The sequence below is a fragment of the Rattus rattus genome, chromosome 1 (assembly GCF_011064425.1).
Source record: "Rattus rattus isolate New Zealand chromosome 1, Rrattus_CSIRO_v1, whole genome shotgun sequence".
Lineage (NCBI taxonomy): Eukaryota > Metazoa > Chordata > Mammalia > Rodentia > Muridae > Rattus > Rattus rattus.
In genome coordinates, this window is record NC_046154.1 from 91,306,155 (window position 1) to 91,327,044 (window position 20,890).

General features: G+C 43.3%; 1 protein-coding gene across 1 annotated transcript in view; it reads left to right on the plus strand.

Moving 5' to 3' along the window:
• LOC116897921 overlaps positions 1-20,578 on the plus strand; it is an 85,360-nt gene extending 64,782 nt beyond the window's left edge. Inside the window, exons 6-8 of the mRNA XM_032899355.1 lie at positions 18,874-19,077; positions 19,533-19,712; positions 19,989-20,578. Coding sequence (XP_032755246.1) covers positions 18,874-19,077; positions 19,533-19,712; positions 19,989-20,578 — 974 coding nt within the window. The remainder of the gene's footprint in view (positions 1-18,873; positions 19,078-19,532; positions 19,713-19,988) is intronic.
• The last annotated feature ends 312 nt before the right edge of the window (positions 20,579-20,890 follow it).

Genomic DNA, 20,890 nt, shown 5'->3' on the forward strand with positions numbered 1-20,890 from the left:
TCATGGTGTTTCACCATAGCAATAGAAACCCTAGCTAAGACAAGGAAGTGTAGGGAGTGGCTTGCATTACAGTCATTAAAACAAAACCAAAAAAGTATTCTCTGCAGCCAATCAGCACACTTACCTTTGGAGACTGGTTATTTAATAACCTTGGTAAGGTTATTAAATAAATTCCATCTCTTTCACTAAAAATGCCAATCAAACTTTAACATAGGTCAGAAATACATAAGATTATTTTAACCTAGATTCTTGTTGGCTGCTAGCTGAGCTTCTGCATTCCCGGAGTCAAATTCATGGGTGATATTTGATAGACCCAGTTTGATAGACATGAGCTGCAAACTGATCTGAACATCTCTTTGGCATGCCTCTGGGCAAACTCTGTGAGTTCCCCTGTCCCATTTCTGGGCTGGTCAGGACATATCACCCTCTGCAGTTACAACTACTTCAAACATGAGTCATCCAGTTATCCTACAAACAATGTCCTCATGGTAAGAGCATCTCATGTCCAGGAAGTGTTTCAGATGAAGCTTGGCAATGTGTCTCTCAGAGATTACTCCTCTTCTCAGTAGTGGCCCCTACACTCTGGAGGCCTCATTGCTCTTTGAGGACCAAGATGGAAATTTCACTACAACCATTACCAAGATGAAAGGAAAGGGCTGGGGTGACAGGTTGTGATAGAGTGCTTGTCTAGCTTTTAGTAGGCCCCAGGTTCAATCCCCAGAAATGTGCTTGCACGTGCATGCATGCACACACACACACACACACACACACACACACACACACACACACACACACACACACACACAGAGAGAGAGAGAGAGAGAGAGAGAGAGAGAGAGAGAGAGAGAAAGAGAGAGAGAGAAATGGAAGAAAAGCAACTCTACCACACTGGGATGTAGCTTAGTTGGTAGAGTAACCTGCCTAGCATGTGCAAGGCCATGGATTCAATCCCCAACATGGAAAAAACACCAAACAGGAAAAGTCTTTGAAAGAATGAGGCTGTGCCTCCAATGTCCTCATCTACAGGAGAGACCAGTCACATGGCTGATCCACATGACCCTCTATTGGTCATGGCTCTTCCCTCAGCCTTTTGTCCTGGGCATGGGCCAACTTCTAAGATCTCTTTCATTAGAAACAAGACATGAGAAAGAGTAGACTATTTTCCATATGATGCATGAACTGGGGCAAGTGAGATGTTTAAAGGGAAGTGCTGTGCAAATGTCTTACCTACCCTGTGCATCACTCTCATGGGCACTGACACCAACACTGGACTTTGTTCACCCTTCAGGCAGCATGGGTTAATAATGGAGTCAGATATAGTTAGTTTCAAATGGGAACCTGATTAGTTATTCCATGACTAAGTTTTTTTGTCTTGAATAATAAAGCCCTGTATTTGGGTATTCATCACAGACACTCTGACACACTATTAGTCACCACTATTCTAGAAGTTCTTACTAAGGGAAATATTTGAAATTTAGCTTCATGTGTTTTTTTTTTCTGTGTTTTGAAATCCGACTTTATTCCCATGGTTCTCTCACTATCTCCCACCTTAATCTCTGCCCACAGAGGAAGAAGAGAGAGAAAAAGAAGATCGATAGATCCTGTTATGGAGGAAAATGGGTCAAGAAACTCTCTGACTCTGGAGCAGGTCTCAAGGTCAGAGAGAGAGAGAGAGAAAGGGTGCGAAGGGCAGGGGAAAAGAGGGGAGGGGAGAGAAGGGGAAGGGAAAGAAAAGAGGAGAGAAAAGGGGAGGCAAAAATGTATGGGATCTTAGCGTGTCTCTACCACTCCTGTCATATCCTGGTGGGGAGAATGGAGCTCCAGATCCATCCAAGAGAGAAGTTTGGCTCACGATTTTTAGAGCACCGTGATACAAGCCATACCACACAAACTGCGTTACACTAGCTGGAATAATGCAGGGTTCCTAGTTCTGATTCTTTCCTGAGTCATAATATAGTATAAACTGAGTCCTCTTCAGCAAGTAACATCTGGCACCACTGTGTTTTCAGCAGGAAGCTCCGGATTTGACACTGACATAAGAATAAAATGAGGGTAGCACATGGAAGGGTCACCATCCATATTAGTCAGCTTTCTGTTACTGTTTCAAAATGCCCGAGGCAGACCATCTGAAGGCAGAGCAAGGTTGCCCTTTTCTACAGTTTCAGTCCAAGATCAGTTATCGAACTAGAATATCATTATAGCTTCAAATGTGCTAGAGGACACTGTTCTCATGGATGGCCAGAAAGAAGAGGGGTTAGAGTATTCGGGAGAAAATATACTTTTCAAAGCCACTCCCTTAGACTTCTTCCAAGTACACCCCCTCACTGAATATCTCATTAACCTAGGAGCTTTGAGTTTTTAAGGCAATGATCATGTAAGCCAGACTGGCCTAAAACTCCATATGTCGTTGAGGAAAACCTAGAATTTATAGTTTTTCTGCCTCTGCCTCCTGAATGCATCAATTATAGGTCAACACCACCATGCCAGGTGTTTTGAAATTCTGGGACTAACAGGATTTTATACGTGTTAGACAACACTTTATCAACTCACCTTCTGGTCTTTTGCAGTGAACTAAGAAGAGCTGTCATAACTTGATCGCCCTGCCTCTGCACTGCTTTCCTAAGAACCAATCAACAGTTCAACACATGAGGGATTCAAGTCATAACAGTTGTCAAGTCCAAATATAAGATTCTTGCTTTTGTATTGTCATCTGAGTAAGAAGTAAACCATGTGCCCCAATCTTTGCAAGACGATTACCTTCGTGTGTGTGTGTGTGTGTGTGTGTGTGTGTGTGTGTGCATGATTGTGTGCCTACATTCATGTGAATTTGCACATATGTGCATAGCAAGCTGTGCCACATGTGGAGATCAGAAGGCAATTCTTAAAGGAATGGCTCATTCTTGCCTTCTACAATGTCGGTTCTTAATAGACTTCAGATCATCAGACTTGGCAACAAGGGCTTTAGCTGATGAGTCACCTCACTGACTCAAGGGATGCCATACTTTGTTCCCTATCAAAGACTAGTGGACAGTGGGTTTCCTGAGCATGCATCTTAGATGCAGCTACACAATATATTTCAGGGGATGTTTCTTTCCCTACTTCACATGACTCAGAGATCTCCACAGGTAGGTGAGGTAAGGCATCTACATAAACATTGAAACAAAGAGGCACCCATGATATCTTCTCAACAATGGTCATGCTATTTGGAGAGAGTAAATGATCATGGCAACATCTGTAAAAAAAAATTTTAAGTGCAGCTTGCTTACATTCTCTGAAGCTTAGTCCATTGTCATCACAGCAGGAAGGATGGTAGTGGAGAGTGACATGGAACTAGAGAATTAGTTGAGCATAACACATCTGGATCCACAGGCAGCATCAAGAGAGTCCCTGGGTCTGCCTTGGGAGTTTGAAACCACAAGGCCCACCAACTCACTTCACCCACCACACTTCCTCTAGTATAGCCATACCACCTCCTAATTCTTCTCAAGCAGTGCTAATCCCCAGTGACTAAGCGTTCTTGTCTATGAACCTAACAATGGTCATTCTTACTCAAATCATTGTATCCCACTCCCTGGTCCCTATAGGCTTATAGCTATATCCTAACACAGAATTGCATTCAGTGCAACCTCAAGAGTTCCCATAACCAAACAGTCTCCACACTGTTTACAAGTCCAGAGCCCTTTTGGGAAATACAGTTGTGTAGGTAGGCATGGCCAAAGCTTCTGGGAAAACCCAGCAGTGAGTCCTGGAGATGGAGATCTACACACACACCACCCACCCACACCCACACACATATAAACACACACTTAGCAGGAGGCACTAGGGTCTGACAGATACACACATGCATGCACGCAAACCCCTCCCCTCAGCCCTCACATCTACACACACACACACACATACACACATGCACACACACACAGAGAGAGAGAGAGAGAGAGAGAGAGAGAGAGAGAGAGAGAGAGAGAGAGATAAACCCTATGGCAAATGAAGAGCACTCAATTTTAGTTAAAAACATTTGTGTCTTCTGTATGTTTATTCCATACACGGTTGTAACTAATTTTTTTCAAATCCTATTTTTAATGGTTTAACCTTGGTAGTCCATCACTCACCATAGGTAATGGAAAACGAAGAATATGGGGGAAGTGGACCTGTTTAGAGAGGTTCTTTGGAACAACTCTTGTCTATAAATTGAAAGTGCAGTTCATGGGTTAGCAAGCAGAAGCACTTCCATCCACTTGCATACAGTTCACAGATACACCAGCAGTCCAGTTAGGTAGAGTTGGGTAACAACAGAGGTGACATGACCTAGCAGAGACAGCCAGGCCTCAGCCTTGGCCTGAGTAGCAGGAGGGACCAGCAAGAATACCAGAACTTCTTAGCTGTGTTTCTTTCATGGAAGTAAAGATCAACAAAGACTCAAGACCCAAAAGCATTGCACAGCTAGCTGTACCAGCAAGCCAAGCTCTGTCTCCTTCACTCTATGGAGTCCTATTTATACCCTCCAAACATCCACATGCCTTGCCTCAGCATGGTTTTGCCTCAGCACGGCTCTTGCCTCCGCACATGCATGCAATCAGCCCAAGTCGGCCAAAGTGGCAAGAAATTGCAGTATACCATCAGAAGGGTTTTTGATACATTTCTCCCTATGGAGCCCCAACAAATGCACCTCAACTATGCCATGTGAAATGAACAAATACATGCCTGTTGTTGGAAAATAATCCTTTATCATGTGTCATTCACATGCTTGTTTTAGCAGAACATCCTCTTTCCTGTGTCTGCTTCAGCAAAAGACTCCTTCACAAGTCAACCTTAGCCTTTCACACCTGTGTCCACTTTAATGAAATGTTCCTTCATGTGTTCATCCCAATAAAACACCATGCAACTGACTTTCCAAAGAACCCTTAAGTTTCCATTTCACATAGTACAGAATAAAATTAAATATGGTCTTTAGTTTCAATCCCTCCTGATTTAGAAGAGAAAGAGTGATCAACATCATAACCCCACCAGCTGTGACACCCACACAGTCCAGCTGATGAGGGACTTACCCCTTCCCCCAGCTCTGGTCCACTTCCCCATCTGCGGCAGATCAGCAGCCTGATACCCACCCAAATGCTACAGCCTGCTTGCCTCCCAGGATGTCCACAATAACCAAGGACACAGGAGGCCTAACCACAGACCAAACTGCCTGCCTCCATGGAGACCAGCTCTAACTCAGGTCACAGAGCTCCAAGGAGGTTGGTCACAGTCAGAGACACCCAGGCCAATTAACATCAGGAAGAACTGGATGGCCAGAGGCAGGCACAAGATTATAAGCAACAGAACCCAATGGAATTCGGCATCATCAGAAGCCAGTTCTCCCATCACAGCAAGCCCTGCATACCCTAACACACCTGAAAAACAAAATAATGAACTAAAAAATCCCATCTCATGAAGATGATAGAGGCCTTAAAGAAGGATATAAAGAACTCCATTAAAGAAATACAGGAAAACACAGGCCAACAGGTAGAAGCCCTTAAAGAAGAAACAAATAAATCCTTAAATACAGGAAAATACAATCAAACAGGTGAATGAATTGAACAAAATGGTCCAAGAACTAAAAATGGAAATAGAAACAATAAAGAAAAAACAAAAGGAGGAAACCCTGGAGATGGGCAACTTAGGAAAGAGATCAGGAGCTACAGATACAAGGATCACCAACAGAATACAAGAGATAGAAGAAAGAATCTCAGGCATAGAAGATATCATAAAAGATATTGACATATCAGTAAATAAAATACAAAGTATAAAAAGCTCCTGACCCAAAATATTCAGGAAATTCAGGACACAATGAAAAGATCAAACAAAAATAATAGGAATAGTAGAGGGTAAAGAATCTCAGCTCAAAGGGCCAGATAACTATATCCTCAACAAAAATCATAGAAGAAAACTTCCCTAACCTAAAGAAAGAGATGGCCATAAAAGAACAAGAAGCCTACAGAACACCAAATAGATTGGACCAGAAAAGAAAATCCTCTTGTCACATAATAATCAAAACACTAAATTCACAGAACAAGGAAAGAATATTAAAAGCTGTAAGGGCAAAAGGCTAAGGAACATATAAAGGCAGACCTATCAGAATTACACCAGACTTCATAACAGAGAATCTAAAATTCAGACACTGGACAGATGTCATCCAGACCCTAAGAGAACAAAAATGCCAGCCCAGGATACTATACCCAGGCAAACTTGATTATCATAGATGGAGAAACCAAGAGATTCCATGACAAAACCAAATTTAAACAATATCTTTCTACTAATTTAGTCTTAAAGAGGAAGCTGGAACAAAATCAACACAAGGAGGGTAACTACATCCAAGAAAGCTTAAGAAACTAAACATTTCACAACAAACCCAAAAGAAGAGAATCATGTACACATAATACTACCTATAGCAATAAAAAATAACAGGACCTAACAACCAACTGCCTTTAATATCTCTCAACAGCAATGGACTCAATTCCCCAATAAAAAGACATAGGTTAGCAGACTGGATATGTAAACAGAATCCAGCATTTTGTTACATACAAGAAACACACCTTAGTGACAAAGACAGTCACTACCTCAGAGTACAAGGCTGAAAAAGTTTTCCAAGCAAATGGTTCCAAGAAACAAGCTAGAGTTGCCATTCTGGTATCCAATAAAATAGACTTTCAACCAAAAGTTATCAAACAAGATGGGGAAGGGCATTTCATATTCATCAAAGGAAAAATCCACCAAGATGAACTCTCAATTCTAAACATCTATGCCACAAATTCAAGGACACCCACATTTATAAAAGAAACTTTATGAAAGCTCAAAATACACATTGAACCTCACACAATAGTTATGGGAGACTTCAACACCCCATTCTCACCAATAGACAGGTCATTGAAACAGAAACTAAATAGAGACACAATGAAACTAACAGAAGTTATGAACCAAATGGATTTAACAGATATTTACAGAATGTTTCACCCCAAAACAAGAGAATATACTTTCTTCTCAGCATCTCATGGAACCTTCTCCAAAACTGACTGTCTAATCAGACACAAAACTAGCCTCAACAGATACAAGAAGATTGGAATAATCCCATGCATTCTATCAGATCACCACAGACTAAAGTAAGACTTCAATAACAACAGAAATCCTGCATGCTCATGAAAACTGAACAACTCTCTGTTCAATGATAACTTGGGCAGGGAAGAAAAAAAGAAAGAAATCAAAGACTTTATAGAATTCAATGAAAATAAAGACATGTCATACCCAAACTGATGAGACACAATGAAAGCAGTGTTAAGAGGAAAACTCACAGTACTAAGAGCTTTCATAAAGGAATTGCAGAGATCCCATACAAGCAACTGAACAGCAAATATGAAAGCTCTAGAACAGAAAGAAAAACATACCCAAAAGGAGTAGACACCAGGAAATAGTCAAACTCAGGGCTGAAACCAGCCAATTAGAAACAAAGAAAACAATATAAAGAATCAACAAAACCAAGAGCTGGTTCTTTGAGAAAATCAACAATATAGATAAACCCTTAACCAAACTAATTAAGGGGCACAGAGACAGTATCCAAATTATCAAAATCAGAAATGAAGAGGGAGACATGACAACAGAAACTGAGGAAATTTTTAAAAAAATCATCAAAACTTACCTCAAAAGCCTATACTCTACAAAACTGGAAAATCTAGATGAAATGGATGACTTTCTAATGAGATACCACAAACCAAAGTTAAATCAAGATCAGGTACACTATCTAAACAGTCTCATAACCCCTAAGGAAATAGAAATAGCCATCAAAAATGTCCCAACAACAATAACAACAAAAAGTCCAGGGCCAGATGGTTTTAGTGAAGAATTCTACCAGACCTTCAAGGAAGAGTTAACACCAATACTTGTCAAACTATTTCACAAAAAAGAAACAGAAAGAACACTACCTAATTCATTCTATGAAGTTGCAATTACTCTGATACCTAAACCACACAAAGAAGCAACAAAGAAAGAATTTCAGACCATTCTTGCTTCGAATATTGATGCACAAATAGTCAATAAAATTCTAGCAAACCGGATTCAAGAACACATCAAAATCATCATGTACCATGATCAAGTAGGCTCCCTCCCAAGGATGCAGGGATGGTTAAATATATGAAAATCCATCAATATAATATACCATTCAAACAAATTCAAGGAAAAAAAATCACATGATCATCTCATTAGATGCTGACAATATACAAGACCCCTTCTTGTGAAAAGTCCCAGAGAGATCAGGAATTCATGGCACACACCTAAACATAATAAAAGGAATATATAGCAAACCAATGGCCATCATCAAATTAAATGGAGAGAAACTTGAAGTAATCCTACTAAAATCCAGGACAAGACAAGGCTGCCCACTCTCTCCCTACTTATTCAATATAGTACTCAAAGTTCTAACCAGAGCAATTAGACAACAAAAGGACATTGGGAGAATACAAATTGGAAAGGAAGAATGTAGCATATAGTAATCTGCTTTAAGCTCTGGGTGGACAGCCCTGCCCAGGTTCCCTTTGATTCAAGGACGAAACACACACACACACACACACACACACACACACACACACACACACACACACACACAAAGTTATTTTCAACCTGTCTTATTAGCTCAGTTGTTGGGTACTACTACTAATCTCCTGCCTGGTGACATGGCCTATAGCTGCTCTCCCCAAGATCTTACATGGTGGGTCACCTTTTCTTCCTCTGAAGCATGGCAAAATCCTTTTCCTCCTCTGCCTCTCTTAGCCTGCCTGCAGGGACCAGGAAGTCCTGCCTCTTTTCCTTCTGCCCAGCAATTGCCCCCTTGCATCTTTATTAATAGATCAAGATCCAATTGGGGAACAGGATCTTAGCATCAGAACTATTCCCTATAGAAGAAGTCAAGGTATTACTATTTGCAGATAATATGATACTATGCATAAGTGACCCCCAAAATTCCACCAGAGAATCTCTACAACTGATAAACAACTTCAGCAAAGTGGTTGGATATAAAATTAACTCAAACAAAATAGTCGCCTTTCTTTATACAAATGATAATCAGGCTGAGAAAGAAATTAGGGAAACAACACCTTTCACAATAGCCACAAATATCTTAGTATAATTCTGTTGGGAGTGATGCCCTTGAAACCCTCCATTATTGGTGTTAATATTATGGTTAGAGTTAAGTATGACTGGGTTCATGGAAAATCCCAGCCAGCTACAGAAGACTAATACAAATCTGGTGGTCAGGATGAATAATGACACATCTGACATCAAGATGCCCAACCTGTAACCTTTCTGAAAAACCAACATCCTGTTGATATCAGCTGACCACATGAATACTGTGTCCTTGGCCTGAGTAAATGTTTCATACTTCCCCCCTCCCTCTGTTACCCCTGTTATGGTATAAATTCAGCCTTGGAAAAAAATAAAATTGTCAGTTTGATTAGACCCTTGTCTTGGTATCCTTCTTCACATCTCTTGTCCCCCATTCTCTTCCCGGTATCCTCTGCACCCTCGTTGACAAATGGCGCCCAATGTGGGGCTCTTTGGAGGTCTCCTGGTGGAGAATGTCGTCCCCCATGTCTTCCTTCTTCGTTAGAGCTTTTGCTCCCCGTCGGAGCCTTTGCTTCCCCCTTGGAGCCTTTGCTCCCCTGCTTCTGGCAACCGTGGACCGCCCCACCTTGGTTCAGACGCTGGTGTGTGTTTCTCCCTGGACGATGCAGATCTCAGTGGTGAGTGATGGGACAAGCATTCTACAGTCACCTTTTGTGACAGGACTTGAGGGGTCATTCAAGACATGAGGAATAGGGTTAAGAAAAAAGAAATTTAAAGAAATTCTTAGACTTTGTAGGAAATATTTGTCCATAGTTCCCCCAGGAGGGAACAGTCAATACAAAAAGATAGTGCAGAGTTAGTGGTTGTTTTAAAGACTATTATGAGACTTTTGGCCCTGAAAATTTCCAGTTGCTGTCTTCAGTTGCTGGTATCTTATTAATGATATCCTTAGGACTATCCCCACAGCAGCCAGTCCCTGTCCTGTGGTCAAAACACCCCATGTTAGGGGGAATGGGAAACCCTAAAGTAGTTCCAGAAAGAGTCTGCAGCAGACTGAGAGGAGCTTTGTTTTGCCAGACAGAATTCAGAACAGGCTTTGCTGTATTTATGCTAGGATGATAACAGGAGAAAGTCTTGGCATGGGCTCTTCAACCTACTCCAACTGGAGGCTGTGACCAAGGTGAGGATCAATGTTTTCTTTTCCATGGCCCTCTAACCCAGTGAGACAGCTTGGTGAAGGACTGCTACTGAAGTCCTGGAATTCAGAGGCACAGGGAGGGCTATACTTTTTTTTTTATATTTATTTATTTACATTCCAAATGATGCCCCTTCCTAGTCACCCCGTCCCAGAGAAATTAGAGTGTGGCATTCTCATTATTTGTTATTTTCAAGCTCAATAAGCCAGTCTTCACGGGATATATCATGTCATCTAATTAGATGAAAACAGAAAAGACAAAGTGTGAAACTTTCTGTGAACTAGCATTTTGCCAACAATAGACTTAGATGCAAATCCTGTTTTCTTTCTTTTTTTTTATTAAGTTGAGTATTTCTTATATACATTTCGAGTGTTATTCCCTTTCCCGGTTTCCAGGCAAACATCCCCCTCTCCTTCTTTGTGGGTATTCCCTCCCCATCCTCCCCCCTTGCACCGCCCTTCCCCCAACAATCTAGTTCACTGGGGTTCAGTCTTAGCAGGACCCAGGACTTCACCTTCCACTGGTGCTCTTACTAGGATATTCATTGCTACCTATGAGTTCAGCGCCCAGGGTCAGTCCATGTCTTTAGGTAGTGGCTTAGTCCCTGGAAGCTCTGGTTGCTTGGCATTGTTGTACATATGGGGTCTCGAGCCCCTTCAAGCTCTTCCAGTTCTTTCTCTGATTCCTTCAACGGGGGTCCTGTTCTCAGTTCAGTGGTTTGCTGCTGGCATACGCCTCTGTGTTTGCTGTATTCTGGCTGTGTCTCTCGGGAGAGATCTACATCCGGCTCCTATCGACCTGCACTTCTTTGCTTCATCCATCTTGTCTAATTGGATGGCTGTATATGTATGGGCCACATGTGGGGCAGGCTCTGAATGGGTGTTCCTTCTGTGTCTGTTTTAATCTTTGCCTCTCCCTTCCCTGCCAAGGGTATTCTTGTGCCCCTTTTAAAGAAGGAGTGAAGCATTCATATTTTGATCATCCGTCTTGAGTTTCATTTGTTCTAGGCATCTAGGGTAATTCAAGCATTTGGGCTAATAGCCACTTATCAATGAGTGCATACCGTGTGTGTTTTTCTGTGATTGGGTTACCTCACTCAGGATGATATTTTCCAGTTCTGACCATTTGCCTATGAATTTCATAAAGTCACTGTTTTTTGATAGCTGAGTAATATTCCATTGTGTAGATGTACCATTTTCTGTATCCATTCCTCTGTTGAAGGGCATCTGGGTTCTTTCCAGCTTCTGGCTATTATAAATAAGGCTGCGATGAACATAGTGGAGCACGTGTCTTTGTTATATGTTGGAGCATCTTTTGGGTATATGCCCAAGAGAGGTATAGCTGGATCCTCAGGCAGTTCAATGTCCAATTTTCTGAGGAATCTCCAGACTGATTTCCAGAATGGTTGTACCAGTCTGCAATCCCACCAACAATGGAGGAGTGTTCCTCTTTCTCCGCATCCTCGCCAGCATTTGCTGTCACCTGAGTTTTTGATCTTAGCCATTCTCACTGGTGTGAGGTGAAATCTCAGGGTTGTTTTGATTTGCATTTCCCTTATGACTAAAGATGTTGAACATTTCTTTAGGTGTTTGTCAGCCATTCGGCATTCCTCAGCTGTGAATTGTTTGTTTAACTCTGAACCCCATTTTTTAATAGGGTTATTTGTCTCCCTTCGGTCTAACTTCTTGAGTTCTTTGCATATTTTGGATATAAGGCCTCTATCTGTTGTAGGATTGGTAAAGATCTTTTCCCAATCTGTTGGTTGCCCTTTTGTCCTAACCACAGTGTCCTTTGCCTTACAGAAGCTTTGCAGTTTTATGAGATCCCATTTGTCGATTCTTGATCTTAGAGCATAAGCCATTGGTGTTTTGTTCAGGAAATTTTTTCCAGTGGAGGGCTATACTTCTATTAAAGGTCAGTATTCTAGTGTTAGCAATCTCTTTATTGAATATAAGAGGCAGGAAGCCCTGCTTAACTGTGGACTCCTGCCTCAGGAATGCCAGCAGAAAGAGTCCTTATAGCCAGTTATCTCAGATTATAGCTTACTCCCAGATACCCGAGGCTTCAATCAGATCACACCCCCCTGGGCGAGCTTCCTTCAATACTCAGATGCTATTCTCCTGGTCTCTTGACTCAAGGTCGCCAGGCGTGTCTGACAGCCTGGAAGACACTTCCCCCCTAAAGAGGACGAGACATACAATTCTTTTGTCAGCCGTTTGGCATCCAGCACCCAGGTCCTAACCATCTCTCCATCCTTTTGTTATTAGTTCTTACTGGAAACCCAGTGACGTTTAGAGGCTGGGTCTCTTGAGAGGCGGAGCCACCGAGCTGACACTGAAGGGAGGTACTCCTTAAGGGAGAATCTAAGTCCAGAAGACAGCCGGTAACAGACTCCAGCTGCCCCTCTGCTCGCCCTTCTGTTTCACAGGCACAAAGCTTGCGCTCATTTTTGCACTGGCTTTTACATCCCAAGAAAGCTTCCTGGTTTAGCTGTGTGACTGAATGCTACTTGTCATCTGATCTGGTTTTTCCACCAGTTCTTACCAGGCCACCCCCTAGCTTTCTTGCCTGGCCCCTTTCCTCTGTTCTTAAGAATTTTTATCGCCTAATACACTGTGTTGATTGGCTTATAATACCTTATCCTGCTAAGATGCATGTCCCAGATTTCCATTGGGAAGGTTCTAATTCTAAAACAAGGGGATGGTGCATCCCCCTAAATATTAAATTTACCTCCGTGGGTCAAAACCAGGATTGGACACATGGGCATATTTAGGGTCTTAGAATGTTTCAATCAGGTGCTGATACGGGGATTATATTTACCATAAAATTGTTAAAAGAACCTGTACATTCCTACTCCTCAGCTTCTGGGCACTAATCTCAAGAAGGAGCCCATGGAGGCGTTGAACACGGCACAGGGCGCACGTGACTTCATCTACAGCCTGCGCTCCACTGAGCGGAGCTGCTTGTTCAAAGAACTGCACCGCTTCAAGTCCATTGCCATCACACAAGAAGAACTGGAAGCTCTACCACCCACTCCAGTGTTGTTGTAAAAATATAAAAATAAAAAAGTAAAATTTACTTTTACCCTGCTAACTCTGGTGCCGAAATGTCTGAAATTATCTGCTAGATATCTTGGCAGAAACACATCCCAACTCTACGGTGGCCCAGTGTCTCTTGCCGCCACACACTTTCCTACACTCAAACCGTCACATAAAAGAACACACAACACAATAACCTTTGACCCAACTGATAAGATATAATTGCCCACTTAAACATACAAAGCCCGGTACCATCCATCCCTTGAGAACATTAATAACAACCTGTAAATACACAGAGCAGAATCTTAACATCACCTGCCATGGCTTCTCACCCTCTCTCTCCTCTCTCCTGTCCTGTTTCTTCCTTTCTCTTCTAGTCTCCTCCTCTTCCTTCAAACTTCTCTCCCGCCCATCCTTCCTTCTCCTCCAATGACAGGCCTCTTTCTATCCTGTACCTGCCCCTCACCTGTACTTTACAAATTCAATGGCAAGGTTCTGGTCAAGTCACCTGATTCCTGAGTATGTGACTAGGTAGCTGTCCTTGCGGCAGTGGAATTAGCATCAAAATACAGTAACTTCAGGGCAAACCGCAACACTCCAGGACAGTTGAGATATGTATTCTTCCACAATGACATACCTTTCTTAGGGTTTGGCTTTTTGGATAACGCAATTATGATTGTTGCAGGAACCCAAATTGAATTGTCTATTTGAATTACTTTGGGAACTTCAACAATGGCAGGCAACATGTTATCTTTTCCTTCTATGTATCAACTTATTATTTAACTTTCAGTCATTGATATTGTACTGTACTGAGTTGGGGTTTGCTTATTTCTGACATAACATGCATGGGATACCTATTTATGTCTTTATCTTTTTTTCTGATGGTTACAATTCAATGTTGAGGTTTCTCCAAATTATTTAAGATGTTTAATATCAGTTAAAATTGTAATTCCCTGCCTGGTGGCATCCCTTCTGTGATATTTCACAGTAAACATTTACAATCATATAAATTCATTCAATTTTTAAACTTCCACATCTATCCAAAATGGAGCAGTGTTTTAAGTATATCTGACTTTTTTAATTTTGACCCACACTGTCTTTAAGAGTCAGTGGTTAATCAGAAAGAACAATTGTATAGTCCCTCTTTTACGTAAGCCATACATGCTAACAAGTGTACTTATTTCTGATTGGCTTTTTACCTTTACTTTCTCAACTTTGAGCAATCACAGTGAATTCTGGTTTGTGAGAGAAAGGCAGTGATTGGATACTTCCTATGTCTTAGAATAGGGTTAAGGATAACATGAAAAAGGTCAGAGAAGGCTTAGAAAAGAGAAAACAAGAAAGAGAAAAAGCTGAGAGCTGTTATCAAAACTGGTCCTCCACCTCCCCTTGGTTGTCCACCCTGCTTCCCTCCCTGTTGGGCCCCTTAGTAGGCCTTCTTTTGCTTATATCTTTTGGCCCTTGGGCACTTAATCATTTAACCAGCTTTATTAAACAAGAGGTAGATAATATAGCAGCAAAACCTATTCAGGTATATTATCATGGGCTAGCTATGGAGGATCCCAGCTCAGGCAAGGACACTTTTGTCCTTCAGCCAAATGAGGCCAACATTCTTTTCTGCCTGCTGTCCTGATGCCTTTGCTGAAACATCAATGAATTGTCACCTTTGCGTGCTGAGCTGGACAGTCAATGACGGGTAAGAGAGTGATATATTCATGAATAAAGGGCCTAAGACAGGAGGGTCACAACTAGCTGCTGCCTTATCCCATGACGGACCCTGGCCACAAGATTCTCTTTGCCATGTGACAAATATCACTCCAACCTAAGACGGACGCAGTTCCCGGGGGCTCATTCCAGGACAGCAGGGCCATTTGGTCACCTTTTCATTTGAGTATAAGGAAGGGGGAGATGTTGGGAGTGATGCCCTTGAAATCCTCCATTATTGATGTTAATATTATGGTTTGAGTTAAGTATGACTGGGTTCATGGAAAATCCCCAGCCAGTTGCAGAAGACTAATACAAATCTGGTGGTCAGGATGAATAATGATACATCTGACATCAAGATGCCCAACCTCTAACCTTTCTGAAAAACCAACATCCTGTTGATATCAGCTGACCACATGAATACTGTGTCCTTGGCCTGAGTAAATGTTTCATACTTCCCCCCTCCCTCTGTTACCCCTGTTATGGTATAAATTCAGCCTTTGGAAAAATAAAATTGTCAGTTTGATCAGACTCTTGGCATCCTTCTTTGCTTCTCTTGTCCCCATTCTCTTCCAGGTACCCTCTGCACCCTCGTTGACATAACTCTTACCAATCAAGTGAAAGATCTTTATGACAAGAGCTTCAAATACCTGAAAAAAGAAGAAATTAAATAAAATCTCAGAAGATGGAAACATCTCCTATCCTTGTGTATTGGCAAGATTAATATAGTGAAAATGGCCATCTTACCAAAAGCAATCTACAGATTCAATGCAATCCCCATCAAAATTCCAACTCAATTCTTCATAGACATAGAAAGAGGAATGCTCAACTTTAGATGGAAAAAGAAAAACCCAGGATAGCAAACTATCCTCAACAATAAAAGAACTGGGGGAGTCACCATCCCTGACCTTAAACTGTACTACAAAGCAATAGTAATAGAAGCTGTATGGTATTGGTACAGAGACAGGCAGGTAGATCAGTGGAATAGAACTTAAGACCCAGAAGTAAACCCACACACTTAAAGAAACTTCATATTTGACAAAGAAGCCAAAAACATAAGTAGAAAAAAGAAAGCACCTTCAATAAATGGTGCTGGTCTAACTGGTGGTCTGTGTGTAGGGGAATGAAAATAGATCATATTTATCACCTTGCACGAAGCTCAAGCCCAAGTGGATCAAGGACCTTAACATAAAACCAGATACACTGAATCTAATAGTAGAGAAAGTGGGAAAGAGCCTCAAACGCATTGGCACAGGAAATTTTCTGAACAGAACTGCAATGGCGTATGCTCTAAGATCAACAATAGACAAATTGGCCTCATGAAACTGAAAAACCTCTGAAAGGCAAAGGACATAGTCAATAGGACAAATCCAGCAACTGACAGATTGGGAAAAATATTCACTAATCCCATATCTGATAGAGGGTTAATATCCAAAATATGTGAAGAACTCAAGAAGCTAACCTCCAAAAGACCAAACAACCCAATTAAAATATTGGGTACAGAGCTAATAAGAATTTACAACAAAAGAATAAGAAATGGTCAAGAAATGTTCAAAGTCCTTAGTCATCAGAGAAATAAAAATCAAAATGACCATGAGATTCCACCTCACATCAGTCAGAATGGCTAAGATCAAAACTCAAGTGACAGCAGATGCTGCTGAGAATGTGGAGAAAGAGGAACACTCTTTCACTGATAGTGGGATTGCAGATTGATTCAACAACTCTGGAAATCAGTCTGGCGGTACCTCAGAAAACTGGAAATAGCTCTATCTGAATGCCCAGCCATTCCACTCCTGGGCATATACTCAAAAGATGCTCCAACATACAACAAAGACATATGCTCTACTATGTTCATAGCATCCTTATTTGTGATAGCTAGAAGCTCAAAACAACCCAGATGTGCCTCAACTGAGGAATGGATACAGAAAATGTGGTTTATTTACACAACGGAGTACTATTCAGCTATTAAAATAAGGACATCATGCATTTTTTAGGCAAATGGATGGAACTAGAAAATATCCTGACTGAGGTAACTCAGACCCAAAAGGACATGCATGGCATGCACTCACTGATAAGTGGATATTAGCCAAAAAGTACAGAATACCCAGGATACAACCTAAAGACAGAAGTGAAACAAGCAGAAAGGCCCAAGTGAGAAGGCTTCAGTCCTTCTTAGAAGGGGAAGAAAATAATCATGGGAGGCAGAGGAAGGGAGGAATCTGGGTAGGGGAGGAGGAAAGGAAAAGGGGAACAGGATCAGATAAGGGCGGGGGGGGGGAGAAGCCCAGAGGGCTGAGAGAATGAGTAGAAATATGCAACCTCAGGGGGAGGCAGATGGAGGGAACCCTCTAGAAATTACCAGAGACCTGAGAGGTAGGAGACTTTCAAGACTCATTGGGGGTGACCCTAGCCAAAAAGCCCAACCTTGGGGAGAAGGATCTCGAAGAGTCCACCTTCAGTAGATAAGCAGGGTCTCAAGTAGAGGGACAGTATCACTAACCCACAGTCAAAATTTCTGACCCAGAATTGTCCCTGTCTAAAAGACCTGCAGGGACAAAAATGGAGAAGCTACGGAAGGAATGGAAGTCCACAGGAGCCAACGACTGGCCCAACTTGTGATCCATCTAATGGGGGAGGCGCCAAGGCCTGATACTATTACTGATGCTGTGATGTGCTTAAAGACAAGAGTCTGGCACGGCTGTCCTCTGAGAGGCCCTAGCAGAAGCTGCCTGACAGAGGCAGATACTTAAACAATGGACTGAAGTTGTGGAATCCTAGGATTGAATTAGGGGAAGGACTGAAGAAGCTGAAAGGGAGATCAAGACCCAAAGCTAGACCAGCAGTCTCAACCAACCCAGGCCCTAGGGAACTCTGAAAGACTGAGCTATCAAACAGGAGCATACACAGGCCAGTCTGTGGTCTCTGGCACGAGTATAGCAGACTGACATGGTACTGGATAAATAGTTCAGCATTCTATATCTGGATCCCCCAGGAGCAGTGAGAAATAATCCCTGGATCTGTCTGGCTTGGGACTTTGAAACCACAAAACCCAAATGGCTCCACCCACCACATTTCCACTAGCATAGCCACACCTACTCTAAGACCACTGTAAGATCACTTCCTACATCCTTCTCAAACAGTGCTATTCCCTGATGACTAGGCATTCAAATCTATGAGCCTCCAAGGGCTATTCTTACTCAAACCTTCCACTCCCTAGCACCCTTGAGCTTGTAGCTATATCCAAACACAGAAATGCATTGAATGTAACACTTAGAGTCCCCATAGTTGATCACAGATAGTCTCCACACTGTTTACAAGGCCAAAGACACTATGGGAAATGGCAGTGCTGTCAGTCGGCATCGCCAAAACTCCAGGGGAAACTCAGCAGGGGTCCTGGAGACTGAGAGATGTATAGACACACACACACACATACACACACCCCATATGCATGTAAACACACACTGAGCAGGAGGTAGTAGGGCCACACACAAGGACACACAAGCACATGCACGCAAGAACCCACCCACCCACACCGGTACCCACATAGACAAAGAGAAGTAAGGAGAGGGGAGAGAGAAACACTATGGCAAATTACAGTTCCGTGTAATGTTCATAATACACAATAGAGAACAAAGTTAAATGTGATCTTTAGCTTCAAACCCTCCCAATTTAGTAGAAAAAGAGAGATCAGCATCAAGAAAGAATATTCCTTGAGTTAGATTGAATCTAGCCGCCCCGCCCTTTTCCAGGGTGTAGCCTGTCAGGGCGTGGCAAAAGCTCCTGCAACAGCTCTGCCAGGGGGTGGAGTTTTCAGGACTCTATTTAAAGCCAATCAACTCTGCTATCAGGACCATTTGCCTGTGAGCTCCAGCCAAAGAAGGAGGCAGACAGGAGTGAGACAAAAGTGGAGAAGCCAGGACCTGTGAATTTAGAGATGCCCATCCCATCTCCTTCCAAGAGAAAGCAGCCCCTAGACCAGAAGGAAGAAGAGAAACAGCTCTCTGAACGTGGGAACAACGGCGGGAGTTCCAAGTCCTCTCCCAAGGGCAAAGGTAGGATGATCAGTCTTTGAACTACTGGTGGGCTTGGGGAAGGTGAGGATGGAGGCCGGCTGCATTCTCCGTGCTCTCCCTGCACAATTGAAAACAAGTGTGTGTGTGTGTGTGTGTGTGTGTGTGTGTGTGTGTGTGTGTGTGTGTGTATCAGAAAAAGAGAGAGAGAGACAGAGACAGACAGAGACAGAGACAGAGACAGAGACAGAGGTTTTTACCAATGGCTGTGTCAGCCGAGTGTCCGTGAGACTGTATTTTGGAGTGTTTGCTGAGGTAGCTCGGGAACATCCCAACCGTGTGTAGGCCTTGACCAAAGAGAGAATGGGGAATAGAAAAATAGTGGGAGACCGTATGGGACTTTAAGGCATGCTAGCAGCTTGGCCTTGTGGTGCCTGATCTCAGGCTTTCCTGAGAAAGGTTGGGAACCTGCCACCAATCACCTCTTGTCCCCACAGAGAACACCTGTCCACGTTTGGAGCCTAAGGTCCCCAGTCAGAAGCGATCTGGGCAAAGCTGGGCTGTCTCCTCCTGCGGACTCCACAAGAGAAGTGACAAGCTGGAAGAGAAGAGGAGGGCCAGACCATCTCCCTCCAGAGAGAGAGGAAGGGGCCAATCTGGCTCCACCCACAGAAGAGGTAGGTCTGGGCTTGGAAGGAGCTGGGCTCAGGGGCCCAAGTGCCCTGTGAGTTAAGCAAACCCTGCAGAGGACACAGCTGGTGGCGACTGCTCAGATGGGGCTTCTGGTCCTAAAGAGCTGTGGGGAGGGTGTGTTTCCACAGGACATGAAATAGACCCTATCAGGGCATGGCCAAAGCTCTTTCAAGAGCTCTGTCGCGGTGGGGTTAGGGCAGGGGAGGCTGCTGGGTGAAATCAGTGTGCACTCTGAGTAATGCCCATTGTCTCTCCCACAGATTCCTCGCACACAAAACTGCATGTAAAGGACCGAAGGCCCCAGCTAAGATCTCCTGGGAGGACTCTGAAGCGCAGGCCCTCTGGAGACAGCTATGGTGCCCCATACAACTCAGCCAAGAGGCGCAGACACCCTTCTCCGGAAGCCCTCTCATTCCCGACGTTCTCCCTGCTGATGTCCAGAGTCTTCACCAACATGGGTGCCTTGCAGGTGGCCCTGGACGACCTCCAAACCCCCGGAGGTGCCTTCCTGCCTGGGCCTTCCAGCAGCAGGGAGCCCACTGTCTCACAGCGCGCCTGGCTCACTTGGCAATTGTCTCACGCGGGAGCAGCCCTGCACTGGGCGCTTCACACGGTCAATTCCATCTGGGCTGCACAGGCCAGCCTGCCTAGATACACCTGGCCCCAAGGCGATACCTTTACTGCTAATCCTAGACCAGTGCCCATCTCCTGTCCTCTCCCAAGTACCCAGGCCAGGCAAGTGGCGCAGAGACCAGGCGACTCCACATCTCCCAACCCTTCCGTGGATGCAAGGATTCTAGGCCCGAGCAGAGGAGGCCAGAGAGACCAGCATGCCTTGAGTCCCCAGTGAGCACCAAACCATTCCCTACTCCCAAAGGACTCAACCACATATCCTGGCATTTCTCCAATCAAGGACACATAGCATGACTATGAAGAAAACTTGAGAAGATTCACTGGGGAACTTGGACCTTTAAAAGCTTTCACTGAACCGGAACCCTTCCATCTGCCCTTTAGGAGCTGTGTATCATTTGATAAACGACTGACTTTTAGATTCAATCAGCAAAGGGAGCTTGATTATCTTACAAACACCCTCGTCCCCCTTTGGACAGAGTCCCGTATGCCAACTTAGTTTTGAACTGCCACGTAAGGCACGGGTCCCCGC